Genomic DNA, 15310 nt, shown 5'->3' with positions numbered 1-15310 from the left:
ACTAATACCACCCATTTAAATAAACATACCTACCTGTACTTGCGTTTGCACTAATTACACTGCACATTGTATTACACACACCCGGATGTAGTTGTGTTCGAACTAATTATACTGCACATTGCATCAGACACACCTGCCTGTACTTGTTTTTGCATGAATTACACTTTATATTACATTATGCACACCTGGCTGCACTTGTGTTTGCACTAATACAGCACACCGCTTTACACACACCCGGCTGTACCTGTTTTTGCATTAATTAAACTTCATATTGCATTACAAACACCGGTCTGTACTTGTGTGTGAACTAATTATACTGCGCATTACATTACACACACCGAGCTATACTCATGTTTGCACTCGCAATATTGCAGATTGATTACTCACCTCCAACTGTACTTGTGGATGCACTAATTATACTGCACATTACATTACACATACCTGTCTGTACTTATCTTTGCACTAATTATACTGCATATTACATTACACATACCCAGCTGTACCTGTTTTTGCATTAATTATACTGCACAGTGCATTACACATACCTGTCTGTACTTGTGTGTTCACTAATGATACTGCACATTGCATTACACGTACCTGTCTGTACTTGTGTTTGCACTAATTATACTGCACATTACATTACACATGCCTGTCTGTAGTTGTGTTTGCACTAATTATACTGCACATTACATTACACATACCTGTCTGTACTTCTGTGTGCACTAATTATACTGCACATTACATTACACGCACCCGGCTATACTTATGTGTGCACTTATAATATTGCAGATTGATTACTCACACCTGACTGTACTTGTGTTTGCACTAATTATGCTGCACAGTGCATTACACATACCTGTCTGTACTTGTGTTTGCACTAATTATACTGCACATTACATTACACATACCTGTCTGTACTTCTGTGTGCACTAATTATACTGCACATTGCATTACACACACCCGGCTATACTTGTGTGTGCACTAATTATACTGCACATTACATTACACACACCCAGCTGTACCTGTTTTTGCATTACTTACACTGCACAGTGCATTACACATACCCAGCTGTACCTGTTTTTGCATTACTTACACTGCACAGTGCATTACACACACCCAGCTGTACCTGTTTTTGCATTACTTACACTGCACATTGCATTACACATACCTGGCTGTACTTGGCCTCCGGCTCCACGGGGGGCTTGTCCAGGCCGCTGAGGAGGTGCTGGGGGGAGGGGTGCTGGAAATGGTTCCGCCCTAGGCTGCTCCACTCCTCAAGCTTTGGACTGTGGTAGGGGGCGCCCTCGTTCACTGTGGAGAGAAGACAACACTGGTGAGGTGACTGCGCAGTGGTGAACAGGAGCCTGGTGAGAGGGCGTTTCACTACTGGAGCAGAGGAAGGCTGACCTATGAAAACATCCTTATCGGGGGTGTCAGGCACTACTTGCCGTCTCCGCGTCCTACAAACAAGCATGAGGCCCCCACAGAGTTTAGTGGGGTCACCAAACCGTGGGACCCCCCCCCCCCCCCCACCAGTGAAAAATGCTTCCCTCTCCTTTGATTTCAATGAGCTCCTCAGCAAACGCCCCTCAGTGTCCCCCTTCTTGGGGACTCCAAGGGTTGAGAAGTGGTCAAAGGACAGCAGTGAGGGGGTCGTGATGGGCGGGGCCAGAAGTATTGTATTGTATTGTATTTATTATTTGTAACACGCAACTGTCACCCTACAGAAGTGACAGGAGAAAGGGGCCCATGATGGATGGGGTCGGTAGTGAGGGGGGCCATCGGGGGACAAAGGACAGCCGTTAGAGGGGGCTCTGCACATGCACAGTCTTTTGATCAATTCTGTCATTTCAGATGTTGCAGTGATGTTATCAATGATGTCACAGACTTCCTCATGAGTGATGTCATATGTGAGGTGTAGGAAGGTGGATATCTGACTATGGTTACCCCCAAACTTTTTGCCTGGTGTTTAGCTGGTTTTTGACATAGTTGGCCTGGGATCCTGCTATTCAGGGCCCCAGGCTGATTGCTCTCTCCTTAAAATGGACTCCATGTACCTTAGGTGCATTACGGATTGGAACTGGTTCACCTTATTGGCCCCTGTAACAGTGTACCCTAGGTACCCAGGGCATAAGTGTTTCCAAGGCCCTCCAGGGGCTGCAGCATGTATTGTGCCACCCCTGGCCTTGCCTCCATATTTGACACAACTGGCTGATCCCTCAGCTGGGGTAAGTTGGTGTAATCACCTCTTACTTAGATATAGTATCCCTATATCTAACCTTAAACTGGACACATATGTTCCTATCAGCCACTCCTATGGAAGGCCTCATCAATCCTGGAGGCAGAGTGCTTGGAAATATGTGAGATGGTGCTCTAGCATGAGCTGAGCCTGTCTGCAGCTGTCGGGAACCACTCCCTTAGCTGTTCCGGGATATTGCCATACCATATACTCTTAAGTGCATTATAATCCTCGCGGTTATTTGCTATCTTTGGTTTGGCTTTATCAAAACATGTCGAGTAAGGTGTCATACGAATTGGAATACTATCCCCTCGACAGTTCTGTCGACGGGGATAGCATTCCACCCTTCTAGAGGGACACGACATGTGTGTAGCCTTAACCCCGGTTAAAGTTAACCAGAGCCTCAGCATCACAAAATGGATGCTGCCACCACAGACACAAGTCTGACCTCCTGCTGCTGGGAGTCCTTCCAGCGAGGGAGGCTTGGACAAAGGGTTTCCTGCCTTGGGAGGTGCGAGCACCACCCCAGACAGGGTTTTGTGTATTGGGTAGGACAGGGCTGAATAGATTGAGACATGCCCGGGGCACACAAGGTGTCCCCGTGCATAAGCCAGTCCAAACCGGTCCTGGGACTTTCCAGACCCAGGCCTGGCGAGGAGCTGGACAAAGGAAAGGGGGTGTAACCGCCCCCCTTCCTGGTCCCACCCAGAGGAGGGACCTAGTGGGTGATCCACCCCTCAGATTGGGAATAAGAGTGGGAGCAGTGGCATTGCAAAGCAGACCATCCTGAAATCAACTTTAAACAAAGAAGAAGACTGGACTTCGACATTCTGCTGCTCAGAGGACTGAAGAGAATCTCCCTTGTGGCCTAGGAGTGGCCACCCTGTGTACACAGGTACCAACCAGCGAATCGACGTCTGCTTTGCTGCCGCCTCCCGCCGGAGCCCGAGCCCAGAGCCTGACAAGACCCAGACTCCTAGACCTCTCATAGCCCGATCCACAGTCCCTGCAAAGAAGGGACCCGTGGAGGCACCGAGTGACGTGGGACCGGACCTCTTGGAAGACACTCGAAAAGCTGACTGCGCAGCACCAGAGGCATCCTCGATGCTGTGCTTTGGGGACTGAGAACCCCCACCACCGAGCAGCCCTTGCACCGAAGATCAGCCCCCCAGCATCTCCACGATCTGAGCCCTAGGGGCCACCTAAACCATATACTAAGAAAGTGGTATAAGAGATACCAATCGGAAATCAAACAGGCCTAGGGCCTTGGAAATCGCTGGAGCTATTCGAGACTAGCAGTGATTAAGTCGGGAAAGGCCCGCGGGACTCGAGTGCAGTGTTTAAAGTGCACGCACTCACCAATGCAAAGTCTATGGTGCGTAAAAAGTACAAAGTTAGTTAGTTCGGAACCTTACGAGTGACCTAGAAAGCTGAAACTTGAGACACAGGCCCTAGAGGTGTGTACCAGTGTAGGAACACCGGCGGAGCTGAGTTACCTCACCCACAAGAAGCGGGTGCACAGGGTCGAAGTAGTGTCGGGTTTCGTCACGCTGGTCGATGGTGCTTGGAGCTGAAGATGCTGCAGGCGGCTCGATGTGAAGAGTTCCGGTGGATCCAAGGGTGAATCTGAAGTTGTGAAGACCTGAAAGCAAAGGGGACAATGTTCAAAGTCACTAGCCAGTGACTACCGTGGAACCAGATTGGAACCAGGCGATGTCGGGTGCAAACAGGCGTTGAGGTGTAGCTTTTCTCTGCAGCCACGTGGACACCGGGGGTCGAGGACATCCAGGAGTCCGTCACGAGCTGTCCCACGCAGACTTCTCGTTGTTGGGGGTGTCAGCAACTTGGCAGGAGCAAATAGGCCTTGGCTAATGCAAGCCACGCAGGGGTCGAAAAAGGCTTAACACTCGGACCAGCAAGGTCAGAGCGGGTGCTCCTTTTCACAGGAGCTAGGGCAAGTCTGGAGCAACAAGACCCGCAGTATAGTTCTTCGGTTTCGTCGCCAAGATGGCCGCTGACCACGTGGCTAGTGGCCGGGATGGCGCGTCGAGTGGCACAATGCAAAAGGGCCATTTTCTTGTCCCAACCTTTTGATGCATGCAGTCTATATCCTGGGTCACATGTCTAGGTGTGGCTGGCAGTGGTCTCTGTGTATTGCTCCCAGACAGTGAGTGGGAATTGGTGTTGGCAGGATGGGCCATCTTTGACGTGACCGAGGAAGGAGCATTCACCTACCACACTTGCACTTCACAAAGGCTTTGCCTCAGCACATTCACAAAAGGGTTTCACACTAGTTTAATTTGATCCCAACTTTCTAAAAGTGGTATTTTTAGAACTGGGACTTAAAATCTGACTTTGAAGTACAATGCTTTAGCCATTAAAATTGATATCTCTAGCTGCTCCTAATTGAAAGTTATCACTTACGAAATGTAATAAGGTAACCCAATATGATCCCATGGGAGAGAAAGACCTTTCAGTAGTGAAAAACAAACTTACAACGTTTTTTGATAGCAGGACATGTAAAAGTAAAAAGTACACGTCCAATCTTTTAGACACAGTGCACCGTACCCTAGGAGTTGTTTAGGGCACACCCTAGGGGTGACATATATGTATTAAAACAAAAGGTCTGAGCCAGGCGAGAGGCTTATTTTGTTATGCCGAAATGAACACACAGGCTGAAATGACAGACTTGAGACATGTTTTAAGTGCTACTTAAGTGAGTAGCGTGAGGAGTACTTCAGGCCCACTAGTAGCATTTTATTTACAGGCCCTGGGCACAGATATTGTCTCTTTATTAGGGGCTTACAAGTACAATACATTTGCCAATTTAATTTACTATGTTTTTGGGAGTTAGCACTGGTTTACAGTTCCAAGGCCAACAAAAGCGAGGTCAACAAAAATGGAGGAATAAGACAAAAGGTTTGAGAGAAGATCCCCTAAGGCCGACAGGTCGAACAGGGCACCGGGTGCATCCACTGTGGGTTATGTGGGCTTCAAGGATCAGGGCACAGGTGTGAGATTGGCCCTAGACTCTCGGCTCTCACAGGCTGTGTGCGGTACAGACCATGTCTGCATCAGCGTGCCCCTATGAGACCCATCTCATGTCTGCGGCCTATGTAGTCTCACAGGCTTTGTATGGCACATGCCCTGTCTCAATACCCCACACCTGTGAGATTCAAACATGGCTCTCTGCTCTCACAGGCTGTGCACAGTACAGGCACTGTTCTCATCAGCGCACACCTGTGAGATATGCCCAAAGGCTCTGTACTCACGGGCTGTGCACAGTACAGGCACTGTTCTCATCAGCGCACACCTGTGAGATATGCCCAAAGGCTCTGTACTCACAGGCTGTGCACGGTACAGGCACTCTTCTCATCAGCCCACACCTGTGAGTTCCAATCCTAGGCTCTGTACTCACAGGCTGTGCGCGGTACAGGCACTGTTCTCATCAGCGCACACCTGTGAGTTCCAATCCTAGGCTCTGTACTCACGGGCTGTGCACGGTACAGGCACTGTTCTCATCAGCGCACACCTGTGAGTTCCAATCCTAGGCTCTGTACTCACAGGCTGTGGACGGTACAGGCACTCTTCTCATCAGCGCACACCTGTGAGTTCCAATCCTAGGCTCTGTACGCACAGGCTGTGCGCGGTACAGGCACTGTTCTCATCAGCGCACACCTGTGAGTTCCAATCCTAGGCTCTGTACTCACGGCTGTGCACGGTACAGGCACTGCTCTCATCAGCGCACACCTGTGAGTTCCAATCCTAGGCTCTGTACTCACGAGCTGTGCACGGTACAGGCACTGTTCTCATCAGCGCACACCTGTGAGTTCCAATCCTTGGCTCTGTACTCACGGCTGTGCACGGTACAGGCACTGTTCTCATCAGCGCACACCTGTGAGTTCCAATCCTAGGCTCTGTACTCACGGGCTGTGCGCGGTACAGGCACTGTTCTCATCAGCGCACACCTGTGAGTTCCAATCCTAGGCTCTGTACTCACGGCTGTGCACGGTACAGGCACTGTTCTCATCAGCGCACACCTGTGAGTTCCAATCCTAGGCTCTGCACTCACGGGCTGTGCGCGGTACAGGCACTGTTCTCATCAGCGCACACCTGTGAGTTCCAATCCTAGGCTCTGTACTCACGGCTGTGCACGATACAGGCACTGCTGTTCTCATCAGCGCACACCTGTGAGTTCCAATCCTAGGCTCTGTACTCACGAGCTGTGCACGGTACAGGCACTGCTCTCATCAGCGCACACCTGTGAGTTCCAATCCTAGGCTCTGTACGCACAGGCTGTGCGCAGTACAGGCACTGTTCTCATCAGCGCACACCTGTGAGTTCCAATCCTAGGCTCTGTACTCACGGCTGTGCACGGTACAGGCACTGCTCTCATCAGCGCACACCTGTGAGTTCCAATCCTAGGCTCTGTACTCACGAGCTGTGCACGGTACAGGCACTGTTCTCATCAGCGCACACCTGTGAGTTCCAATCCTAGGCTCTGTACTCACGGCTGTGCACGGTACAGGCACTGTTCTCATCAGCGCACACCTGTGAGTTCCAATCCTAGGCTCTGTACTCACGGGCTGTGCGCGGTACAGGCACTGTTCTCATCAGCGCACACCTGTGAGTTCCAATCCTAGGCTCTGTACTCACGGCTGTGCACGGTACAGGCACTGTTCTCATCAGCGCACACCTGTGAGTTCCAATCCTAGGCTCTGCACTCACGGGCTGTGCGCGGTACAGGCACTGTTCTCATCAGCGCACACCTGTGAGTTCCAATCCTAGGCTCTGTACTCACGGCTGTGCACGATACAGGCACTGCTGTTCTCATCAGCGCACACCTGTGAGTTCCAATCCTAGGCTCTGTACTCACGAGCTGTGCACGGTACAGGCACTGCTCTCATCAGCGCACACCTGTGAGTTCCAATCCTAGGCTCTGTACTCACGTGCTGTGCACGGTAGAGGCACTGCTCTCATCAGCGCACACCTGTGAGTTCCAATCCTAGGCTCTGTACTCACGAGCTGTGCACGGTACAGGCACTGTTCTCATCAGCGCACACCTGTGAGTTCCAATCCTAGGCTCTGTACTCACAGGCTGTGGACGGTACAGGCACTGTTCTCATCAGCGCACACCTGTGAGATATCCCCAAAAGCTCTGTACTCACAGGCTGTGGACGGTACAGGCACTGTTCTGATCAGCGCACACCTGTGAGTTCCAATCCTAGGCTCTGTACTCACGAGCTGTGCACGGTACAGGCACTGTTCTCATCAGCGCACACCTGTGAGTTCCAATCCTAGGCTCTGTACTCACAGGCTGTGGACGGTACAGGCACTGTTCTCATCAGCGCACACCTGTGAGATATGCCCAAAGGCTCTGTACTCACAGGCTGTGGACGGTACAGGCACTGTTCTCATCAGCGCACACCTATGAGTTCCAATCCTAGGCTCTCTACTCACGGGCTGCGCACAGACCTGTGAGTACCACCGGGTGTCCGCGGCGCTTTCGCAGCCCATAAGCTGTTTCGTTTAATTAGAATAACATTTTTTGTACAAGGCTCCACCGCTGAGAGTTTCTTGGCGCTCATTCACATAAAAACTGGGCCAACTGGGAGAAATCTAATAGGGCTCGGCTGAAGCCAGGTTTTCATCGAGCGCCTAAACGGGCTGACGTTGCACTTGGCGCAGACCTTGCTGGCCCGGCCCTGCGCTGTTTGGCAGCGCGGACGAGAACCCCTCGGCATCTTCCTCCGATGCTATTACATTTCTGAGAGTTATTGGATGCCGGAGCCGAGCGGCAGCTCTGGTCGGTCACGTTTAAGAGGCCCGAGAAGAGGGCGGGGCCAAACCACAGAGGGATGGATGTGAAACTGCACACGCCCCTCATTGGGGGACAGGGTGTGGGGGGGGGGGGGGCTGGTACAACCCCCAAGGACAGGAGGAGATAGGGATGTGAGGGTTTACAATCTCCAAGGAGGAGTGAAGGGGGAGAGGGAAGAGAGGTCTGAGAGTTTACAACCTTCATGGACCTGAGAAGCAGAGAAAGGGAAGAGAGTTCTGGGAGTTTACAACCTCCAAGGACCAGTGATGGAGAGAGAGAAGATGGGTCTGGGAGTTTACAACCTCCAAGGACCAGTGATGCAGGGCGAGGAAAGAGAGTTCTGGGAGTTTACACCTACAAGGACCAGTGAAGGGTGAGAGAGAAGAGGGGTCTGGGAGTTTACAACCTCCAAGGACCAGTGAAGGGGGGGAGGGAAGAGGGGTCTGGGAGTTTACAACCTCCAAGGACCAGTGAAGGGGAGAGGGAAGAGAGGTCTGTGAGTTTACAACCTCCAAGGACCAGTGAAGGGGAGAGGGAAGAGAGGTCTGGGTGTTTACAACCTCCAAGGACCAGTGAAGGTGAGAGGGAAGAGAGGTCTGGGAGTTTACAACCTTCAAGGGCCAGTGAAGGGGAGAGGGAAGAGAGGTCTGTGAGTTTACAACCTCCAAGGACCAGTGAAGGGGGGGAGGGAAGAGAGGTCTGGGAGTTTACAACCTCCAAGGACCAGTGAAGGGGAGAGGGAAGAGAGGTCTGGGAGTTTACAACCTTCAAGGGCCAGTGAAGGGGAGAGGGAAGAGAGGTCTGGGAGTTTACAACCTTCAAGGGCCAGTGAAGGGGAGAGGGAAGAGAGGTCTGGGAGTTTACAACCTCCAAGGACCAGTGAAGGGGAGAGGGAAGATGGGTCTGGGAGTTTACAACCTCCAAGGACCAGTGAAGGGGAGAGGGAAGAGAGGTCTGGGAGTTTACAACCTCCAAGGACCAGTGAAGGTGAGAGGGAAGAGAGGTCTGGGAGTTTACAACCTCCAAGGACCAGTGAAGGTGAGAGGGAAGAGAGGTCTGGGAGTTTACAACCTCCAAGGACCAGTGAAGGGGAGAGGGAAGAGAGGTCTGGGAGTTTACAACCTCCAAGGACCAGTGAAGGGGAGAGAGAAGATGGGTCTGGGAGTTTACAACCTCCAAGGACCAGTGAAGGGGAGAGGGAAGAGAGGTCTGGGAGTTTACAACCTCCAATGGCCAGTGAAGGGAAGAGGGGTCTGGGAGTTTACAACCTCCAAGGACCAGTGAAGGGGAGAGGGAAGAGAGGTCTGGGAGTTTACAACCTCCAAGGACCAGGGAAGGGGAGAGGGAAGAGAGGTCTGGGAGTTTACAACCCCCAAGGACAGTGAAGGGGAAGAGGGAAGAGGGGTCTGGGAGTTTACAACCTCCAAGGACCAGTGAAGGGGAGAGGGAAGAGGGGTCTGGGTGTTTACAACCTCCAAGGACCAGTGAAGGTGAGAAGGAAGAGAGGTCTGGGAGTTTACACCCTCAAAGCACCAGTGAAGGGGGGGAGGGAAGAGGGGTCTGGGAGTTTACAACCTCCAAGGACCAGTGAAGGGGAGAGGGAAGAGAGGTCTGGGTGTTTACAACCTTCAAGGGCCAGTGAAGGGGAGAGGGAAGAGAGGTCTGGGAGTTTACAACCTCCAAGGACCAGTGAAGGAGAGAGAGAAGATGGGTCTGGGAGTTTACAACCTCCAAGGGCCAGTGAAGGTGAGAAGGAAGAGAGGCCTGGGAGTTTACACCTCCAAGGACCAGTGAAGGGGAAGATGAGAGACGGTCTGTGAGTTTACAACCTCCAAGGACCAGTGAAGGTGAGAAGGAAGAGAGGCCTGGGAGTTTACAACCTCCAAGGACCAGTGAAGGTGAGAAGGAAGAGAGGCCTGGGAGTTTACACCTCCAAGGACCAGTGAAGGGGAAGATGAGAGACGGTCTGTGAGTTTACAACCTCCAAGGACCAGTGAAGGTGAGAAGGAAGAGAGGCCTGGGAGTTTACAACCTCCAAGGACCAGTGAAGGCGAGAAGAAAGAGAGGCCTGGGAGTTTACACCTCCAAGGACCAGTGAAGGTGAGAAGAAAGAGAGGCCTGGGAGTTTACACCTCCAAGGACCAGTGAAGGGGAAGATGAGAGACGGTCTGTGAGTTTACAACCTCCAAGGACCAGTGAAGGGGAGAGAGAAGAGAGGTCTGGGAGTTTACAATCTCCAAGGAGGAGTGAAGGGGAGAGGGAAGAGTCGTCTGTGAGTTTACAACCTCCAAGGACCAGTGAAGAAGAGCAAGGGAAGAGGGGTCTGAGAGTTTACAACCTCCAAGGACCAGTGAAGGGGAGAGGGTAGAGAGGTCTGGGAGTTTGCAACCTCCAAGGACCAGTGAAGGGGAGAGAGAAGAGGGGTCTGGGAGTTTACAACCTCCAAGGACCAGTGAAGGGGAGAGGGAAGAGAGGTCTGGGAGTTTACACCTCCAAGGACCAGTGAAGGGGAAGATGAGAGACGGTCTGTGAGTTTACAACCTCCAAGGACCAGTGAAGGGGGGAGGGAAGAGGGGTCTGGGAGTTTACAACCTCCAAGGACCAGTGAAGGGGAGAGGGAAGAGAGGTCTGGGTGTTTACAACCTCCAAGGGCCAGTGAAGGGGAGAGGGAAGAGAGGTCTGGGAGTTTACAACCTCCAAGGACCAGTGAAGGAGAGAGAGAAGATGGGTCTGGGAGTTTACAACCTCCAAGGGCCAGTGAAGGGAAGAGGGGTCTGGGAGTTTACAACCTCCAAGGACCAGTGAAGGGGGGAGGGAAGAGGGGTCTGGGAGTTTACAACCTCCAAGGACCAGTGAAGGTGAGAAGGAAGAGAGGTCTGGGAGTTTACACCCTCAAAGCACCAGTGAAGGGGGGGAGGGAAGAGGGGTCTGGGAGTTTACAACCTCCAAGGACCAGTGAAGGGGAGAGGGAAGAGAGGTCTGGGTGTTTACAACCTTCAAGGGCCAGTGAAGGGGAGAGGGAAGAGAGGTCTGGGAGTTTACAACCTCCAAGGACCAGTGAAGGAGAGAGAGAAGATGGGTCTGGGAGTTTACAACCTCCAAGGGCCAGTGAAGGGAAGAGGGGTCTGGGAGTTTACAACCTCCAAGGACCAGTGAAGGGGAGAGGGAAGAGGGGTCTGGGAGTTTACAACCTCCAAGGACCAGTGAAGGGAAGAGGGGTCTGGGAGTTTACACCTCCAAGGACCAGTGAAGGGGAGAGGGAAGAGAGGACTGGGAGTTTACACCTCCAAGGACCAGTGACGTGGTGAGAGGGAAGAGGGGTCTGGGAGTTTATGACCTCCAAGGACCAGAGAAGCAGAGAAAGTGAAGAGGGGTCTGGGAGTTTATAACCTCCAAGGACCAGTGAAGGGGGAGAGGGAAGAGGGGTCTGGGAGTTTACAACCCCCAAGGACCATTGAAGGGAAGAAGGGTCTGGGAGTTTACAACCCCCAAGGACAGTGAAAGGGAAGAGGGAAGAGGGGTCTGGGAATTTACAACCTCCAAGGACCAGTGACGTTGTTAGAGGGAAGTGGGGTCTGGGAGTTTATAACCTCCAAGGACCAGTGAAGGGAAGAGGGGTCTGGGAGTTTACAACCTCCAAGGACCAGTGAAGGTGAGAAGGAAGAGAGGCCTGGGAGTTTACACCTCCAAGGACCAGTGAAGGGGAAGATGAGAGACGGTCTGTGAGTTTACAACCTCCAAGGACCAGTGAAGGTGAGAAGGAAGAGAGGCCTGGGAGTTTACACCTCCAAGGACCAGTGAAGGTGAGAAGGAAGAGAGGCCTGGGAGTTTACACCTCCAAGGACCAGTGAAGGGGAAGATGAGAGACGGTCTGTGAGTTTACAACCTCCAAGGACCAGTGAAGGGGAGAGAGAAGAGAGGTCTGGGAGTTTACAATCTCCAAGGAGGAGTGAAGGGGAGAGGGAAGAGTCGTCTGTGAGTTTACAACCTCCAAGGACCAGTGAAGAAGAGCAAGGGAAGAGGGGTCTGAGAGTTTACAACCTCCAAGGACCAGTGAAGGGGAGAGGGTAGAGAGGTCTGGGAGTTTGCAACCTCCAAGGACCAGTGAAGGGGAGAGAGAAGAGGGGTCTGGGAGTTTACAACCTCCAAGGACCAGTGAAGGGGAGAGGGAAGAGAGGTCTGGGAGTTTACACCTCCAAGGACCAGTGAAGGGGAAGATGAGAGACGGTCTGTGAGTTTACAACCTCCAAGGACCAGTGAAGGGGGGGAGGGAAGAGGGGTCTGGGAGTTTACAACCTCCAAGGACCAGTGAAGGGGAGAGGGAAGAGAGGTCTGGGTGTTTACAACCTTCAAGGGCCAGTGAAGGGGAGAGGGAAGAGAGGTCTGGGAGTTTACAACCTCCAAGGACCAGTGAAGGAGAGAGAGAAGATGGGTCTGGGAGTTTACAACCTCCAAGGGCCAGTGAAGGGAAGAGGGGTCTGGGAGTTTACAACCTCCAAGGACCAGTGAAGGGGAGAGGGAAGAGGGGTCTGGGAGTTTACAACCTCCAAGGACCAGTGAAGGGAAGAGGGGTCTGGGAGTTTACACCTCCAAGGACCAGTGAAGGGGAGAGGGAAGAGGGGACTGGGAGTTTACAACCTCCAAGGACCAGTGACGTGGTGAGAGGGAAGAGGGGTCTGGGAGTTTATGACCTCCAAGGACCAGAGAAGCAGAGAAAGTGAAGAGGGGTCTGGGAGTTTATAACCTCCAAGGACCAGTGAAGGGGGAGAGGGAAGAGAGGTCTGGGAGTTTACAACCCCCAAGGACCATTGAAGGGAAGAAGGGTCTGGGAGTTTACAACCCCCAAGGACAGTGAAAGGGAAGAGGGAAGAGGGGTCTGGGAATTTACAACCTCCAAGGACCAGTGACGTGGTTAGAGGGAAGAGGGGTCTGGGAGTTTACAACCCCCAAGGACCAGTGAAGGGAAGAGGGGTCTGGGAGTATATAACCTCCAAGGACCAGTGAATGGGGAGAGGGAAGAGGGGTCTGGGAGTTTACAACCTCCAAGGACCAGTGAATGGGGAGAGGGAAGAGGGGTCTGGGAGTTTACAACCCCCAAGGACCAGTGAAGGGGAAGAGGGAAGAGGGGTCTGGGAATTTACAACCTCCAAGGACCAGTGACGTGGTGAGAGGGAAGAGGGGTCTGGGAGTTTATGACCTCCAAGGACCAGAGAAGCAGAGAAAGTGAAGAGGGGTCTGGGAGTTTATAACCTCCAAGGACCAGTGAAGGGGGAGAGGGAAGAGAGGTCTGGGAGTTTACAACCCCCAAGGACCAGTGAAGGGGAAGAGGGAAGAGGGGTCTGGGAATTTACAACCTCCAAGGACCAGTGACGTGGTGAGAGGGAAGAGGGGTCTGGGAGTTTATGACCTCCAAGGACCAGAGAAGCAGAGAAAGTGAAGAGGGGTCTGAGAGTTTACAACCTCCAAGGACCAGTGAAGGGGAGAGGGTAGAGAGGTCTGGGAGTTTGCAACCTCCAAGGACCAGTGAAGGGGAGAGAGAAGAGGGGTCTGGGAGTTTACAACCTCCAAGGACCAGTGAAGGGGAGAGGGAAGAGAGGTCTGGGAGTTTACAACCTCCAAGGACCAGTGAAGGGGAGAGGGAAGAGAGGTCTGGGAGTTTATGACCTCCAAGGACCAGAGAAGCAGAGAAAGTGAAGAGGGGTCTGGGAGTTTATAACCTCCAAGGACCAGTGAAGGGGGAGAGGGAAGAGAGGTCTGGGAGTTTACAACCCCCAAGGACCAGTGAAGGGGAAGAGGGAAGAGGGGTCTGGGAATTTACAACCTCCAAGGACCAGTGAAGGGGAGAGGGAAGAGGGGTCTGGGAGTTTATGACCTCCAAGGACCAGAGAAGCAGAGAAAGTGAAGAGGGGTCTGGGAGTTTATAACCTCCAAGGACCAGTGAATGGGGAGAGGGAAGAGGGGTCTGGGAGTTTACAACCCCCAAGGACCAGTGAAGGGGAAGAGGGAAGAGGGGTCTGGGAATTTACAACCTCCAAGGACCAGTGACGTGGTGAGAGGGAAGAGGGGTCTGGGAGTTTATGACCTCCAAGGACCAGAGAAGCAGAGAAAGTGAAGAGGGGTCTGGGAGTTTATAACCTCCAAGGACCAGTGAAGGGGGAGAGGGAAGAGGGGTCTAGGAGTTTACAACCTCCAAGGACCAGTGAAGGGGGAGAGGGAAGAGAGGTCTGAGAGTTTACAACCTCCATGGACCTGAGAAGCAGAGAAAGGGAAGAGAGTTCTGGGAGTTTACAACCTCCAAGGACCAGTGATGGAGAGAGAGAAGATGGGTCTGGGAGTTTACAACCTCCAAGGACCAGTGATGGAGAGAGAGAAGATGGGTCTGGGAGTTTACAACCTCCAAGGACCAGTGATGGAGAGAGAGAAGATGGGTCTGGGAGTTTACAACCTCCAAGGACCAGTGATGCAGGGCGAGGGAAGAGAGTTCTGGGAGTTTACACCTACAAGGACCAGTGAAGGGTGAGAGGGAAGAGGGGTCTATGAGTTTACAACCTCCAAGGACCAGTGAAGGGGGAGGGGGAAAAGGGATCTGGGGGATTACAACCTCCAAGGAGCAGTCATGAACCATGATTGTGAGTGACCGGAAGTTCTTGGCGTGAGTACCCGGGGGCTCCACCACAGAGGGAGTCTGTGCGGAGCTTTTAAGGGCCGAGAGTCCGTCTAATGCTGTCATTATTTAAGAAGGCAGTTTCCCTTAAGCAGTTTTAAATGCAAAGTACATTTGGAAAGGAGTGAGGACATGTACCCGCCGATGAGAGCGTAGGGTCAGGTTTTACTACCGAGCTCTTGGCTATGGGCAGGGTGGGGGCTGTGGTGGGGGAGCTGTGTACAGAGTGAGGGGGCTATGGACAGGAAGAGGGGTTGTGGGCAGGGGGAGTGGGCTCTGAACAGTTTGAGGGGGTGTGGACAGGGTGGAGGGGCTGTGGGCAGGGTGGGGGGACTGTGGACAGGGTGGGTGGCTGTGGGCAGGGTGGGGGCTGTGGGAGAGTGGGGTGGGGCTGAGGACAGGGTGGAGGGGCTGTGGGCAGGGTGGGGGCTGTGGGAGAGTGGGGTGGGGCTGAGGACAGGGTAGGGGGCTGTGGACTGGGTGAGGGGACTTTGGGCAGGGTGAGGGTTTTTTTTGGGGTAGGGTGAGGGTCTGTGGGCGAATGTTTGACATTACAAGGCAAACATTTACAACGCATGCCTATACA

The 15310-nt window shown here is 52.7% G+C and overlaps 1 protein-coding gene across 1 annotated transcript in view; it reads right to left on the bottom strand.

The window, feature by feature from the left end:
- Positions 1 to 15310, bottom strand: part of PAX9 (paired box 9) — a 191293-nt gene that overhangs the window by 100955 nt on the left and 75028 nt on the right. Inside the window, exon 3 of the mRNA XM_086948117.1 lies at positions 1169 to 1311. Within this exon, the coding sequence (XP_086804243.1) occupies positions 1169 to 1311 (143 nt within the window). The remainder of the gene's footprint in view (positions 1 to 1168; positions 1312 to 15310) is intronic.

The sequence above is a fragment of the Lissotriton vulgaris genome, unplaced genomic scaffold, assembly GCF_964263255.1.
Source record: "Lissotriton vulgaris unplaced genomic scaffold, aLisVul1.2 SCAFFOLD_454, whole genome shotgun sequence".
In the NCBI taxonomy this organism is placed as follows: domain Eukaryota; kingdom Metazoa; phylum Chordata; class Amphibia; order Caudata; family Salamandridae; genus Lissotriton; species Lissotriton vulgaris.
The sequence above is the reverse complement of the archived record's forward strand: the minus strand, read 5'-3'. Positions and strand labels throughout refer to the sequence as shown.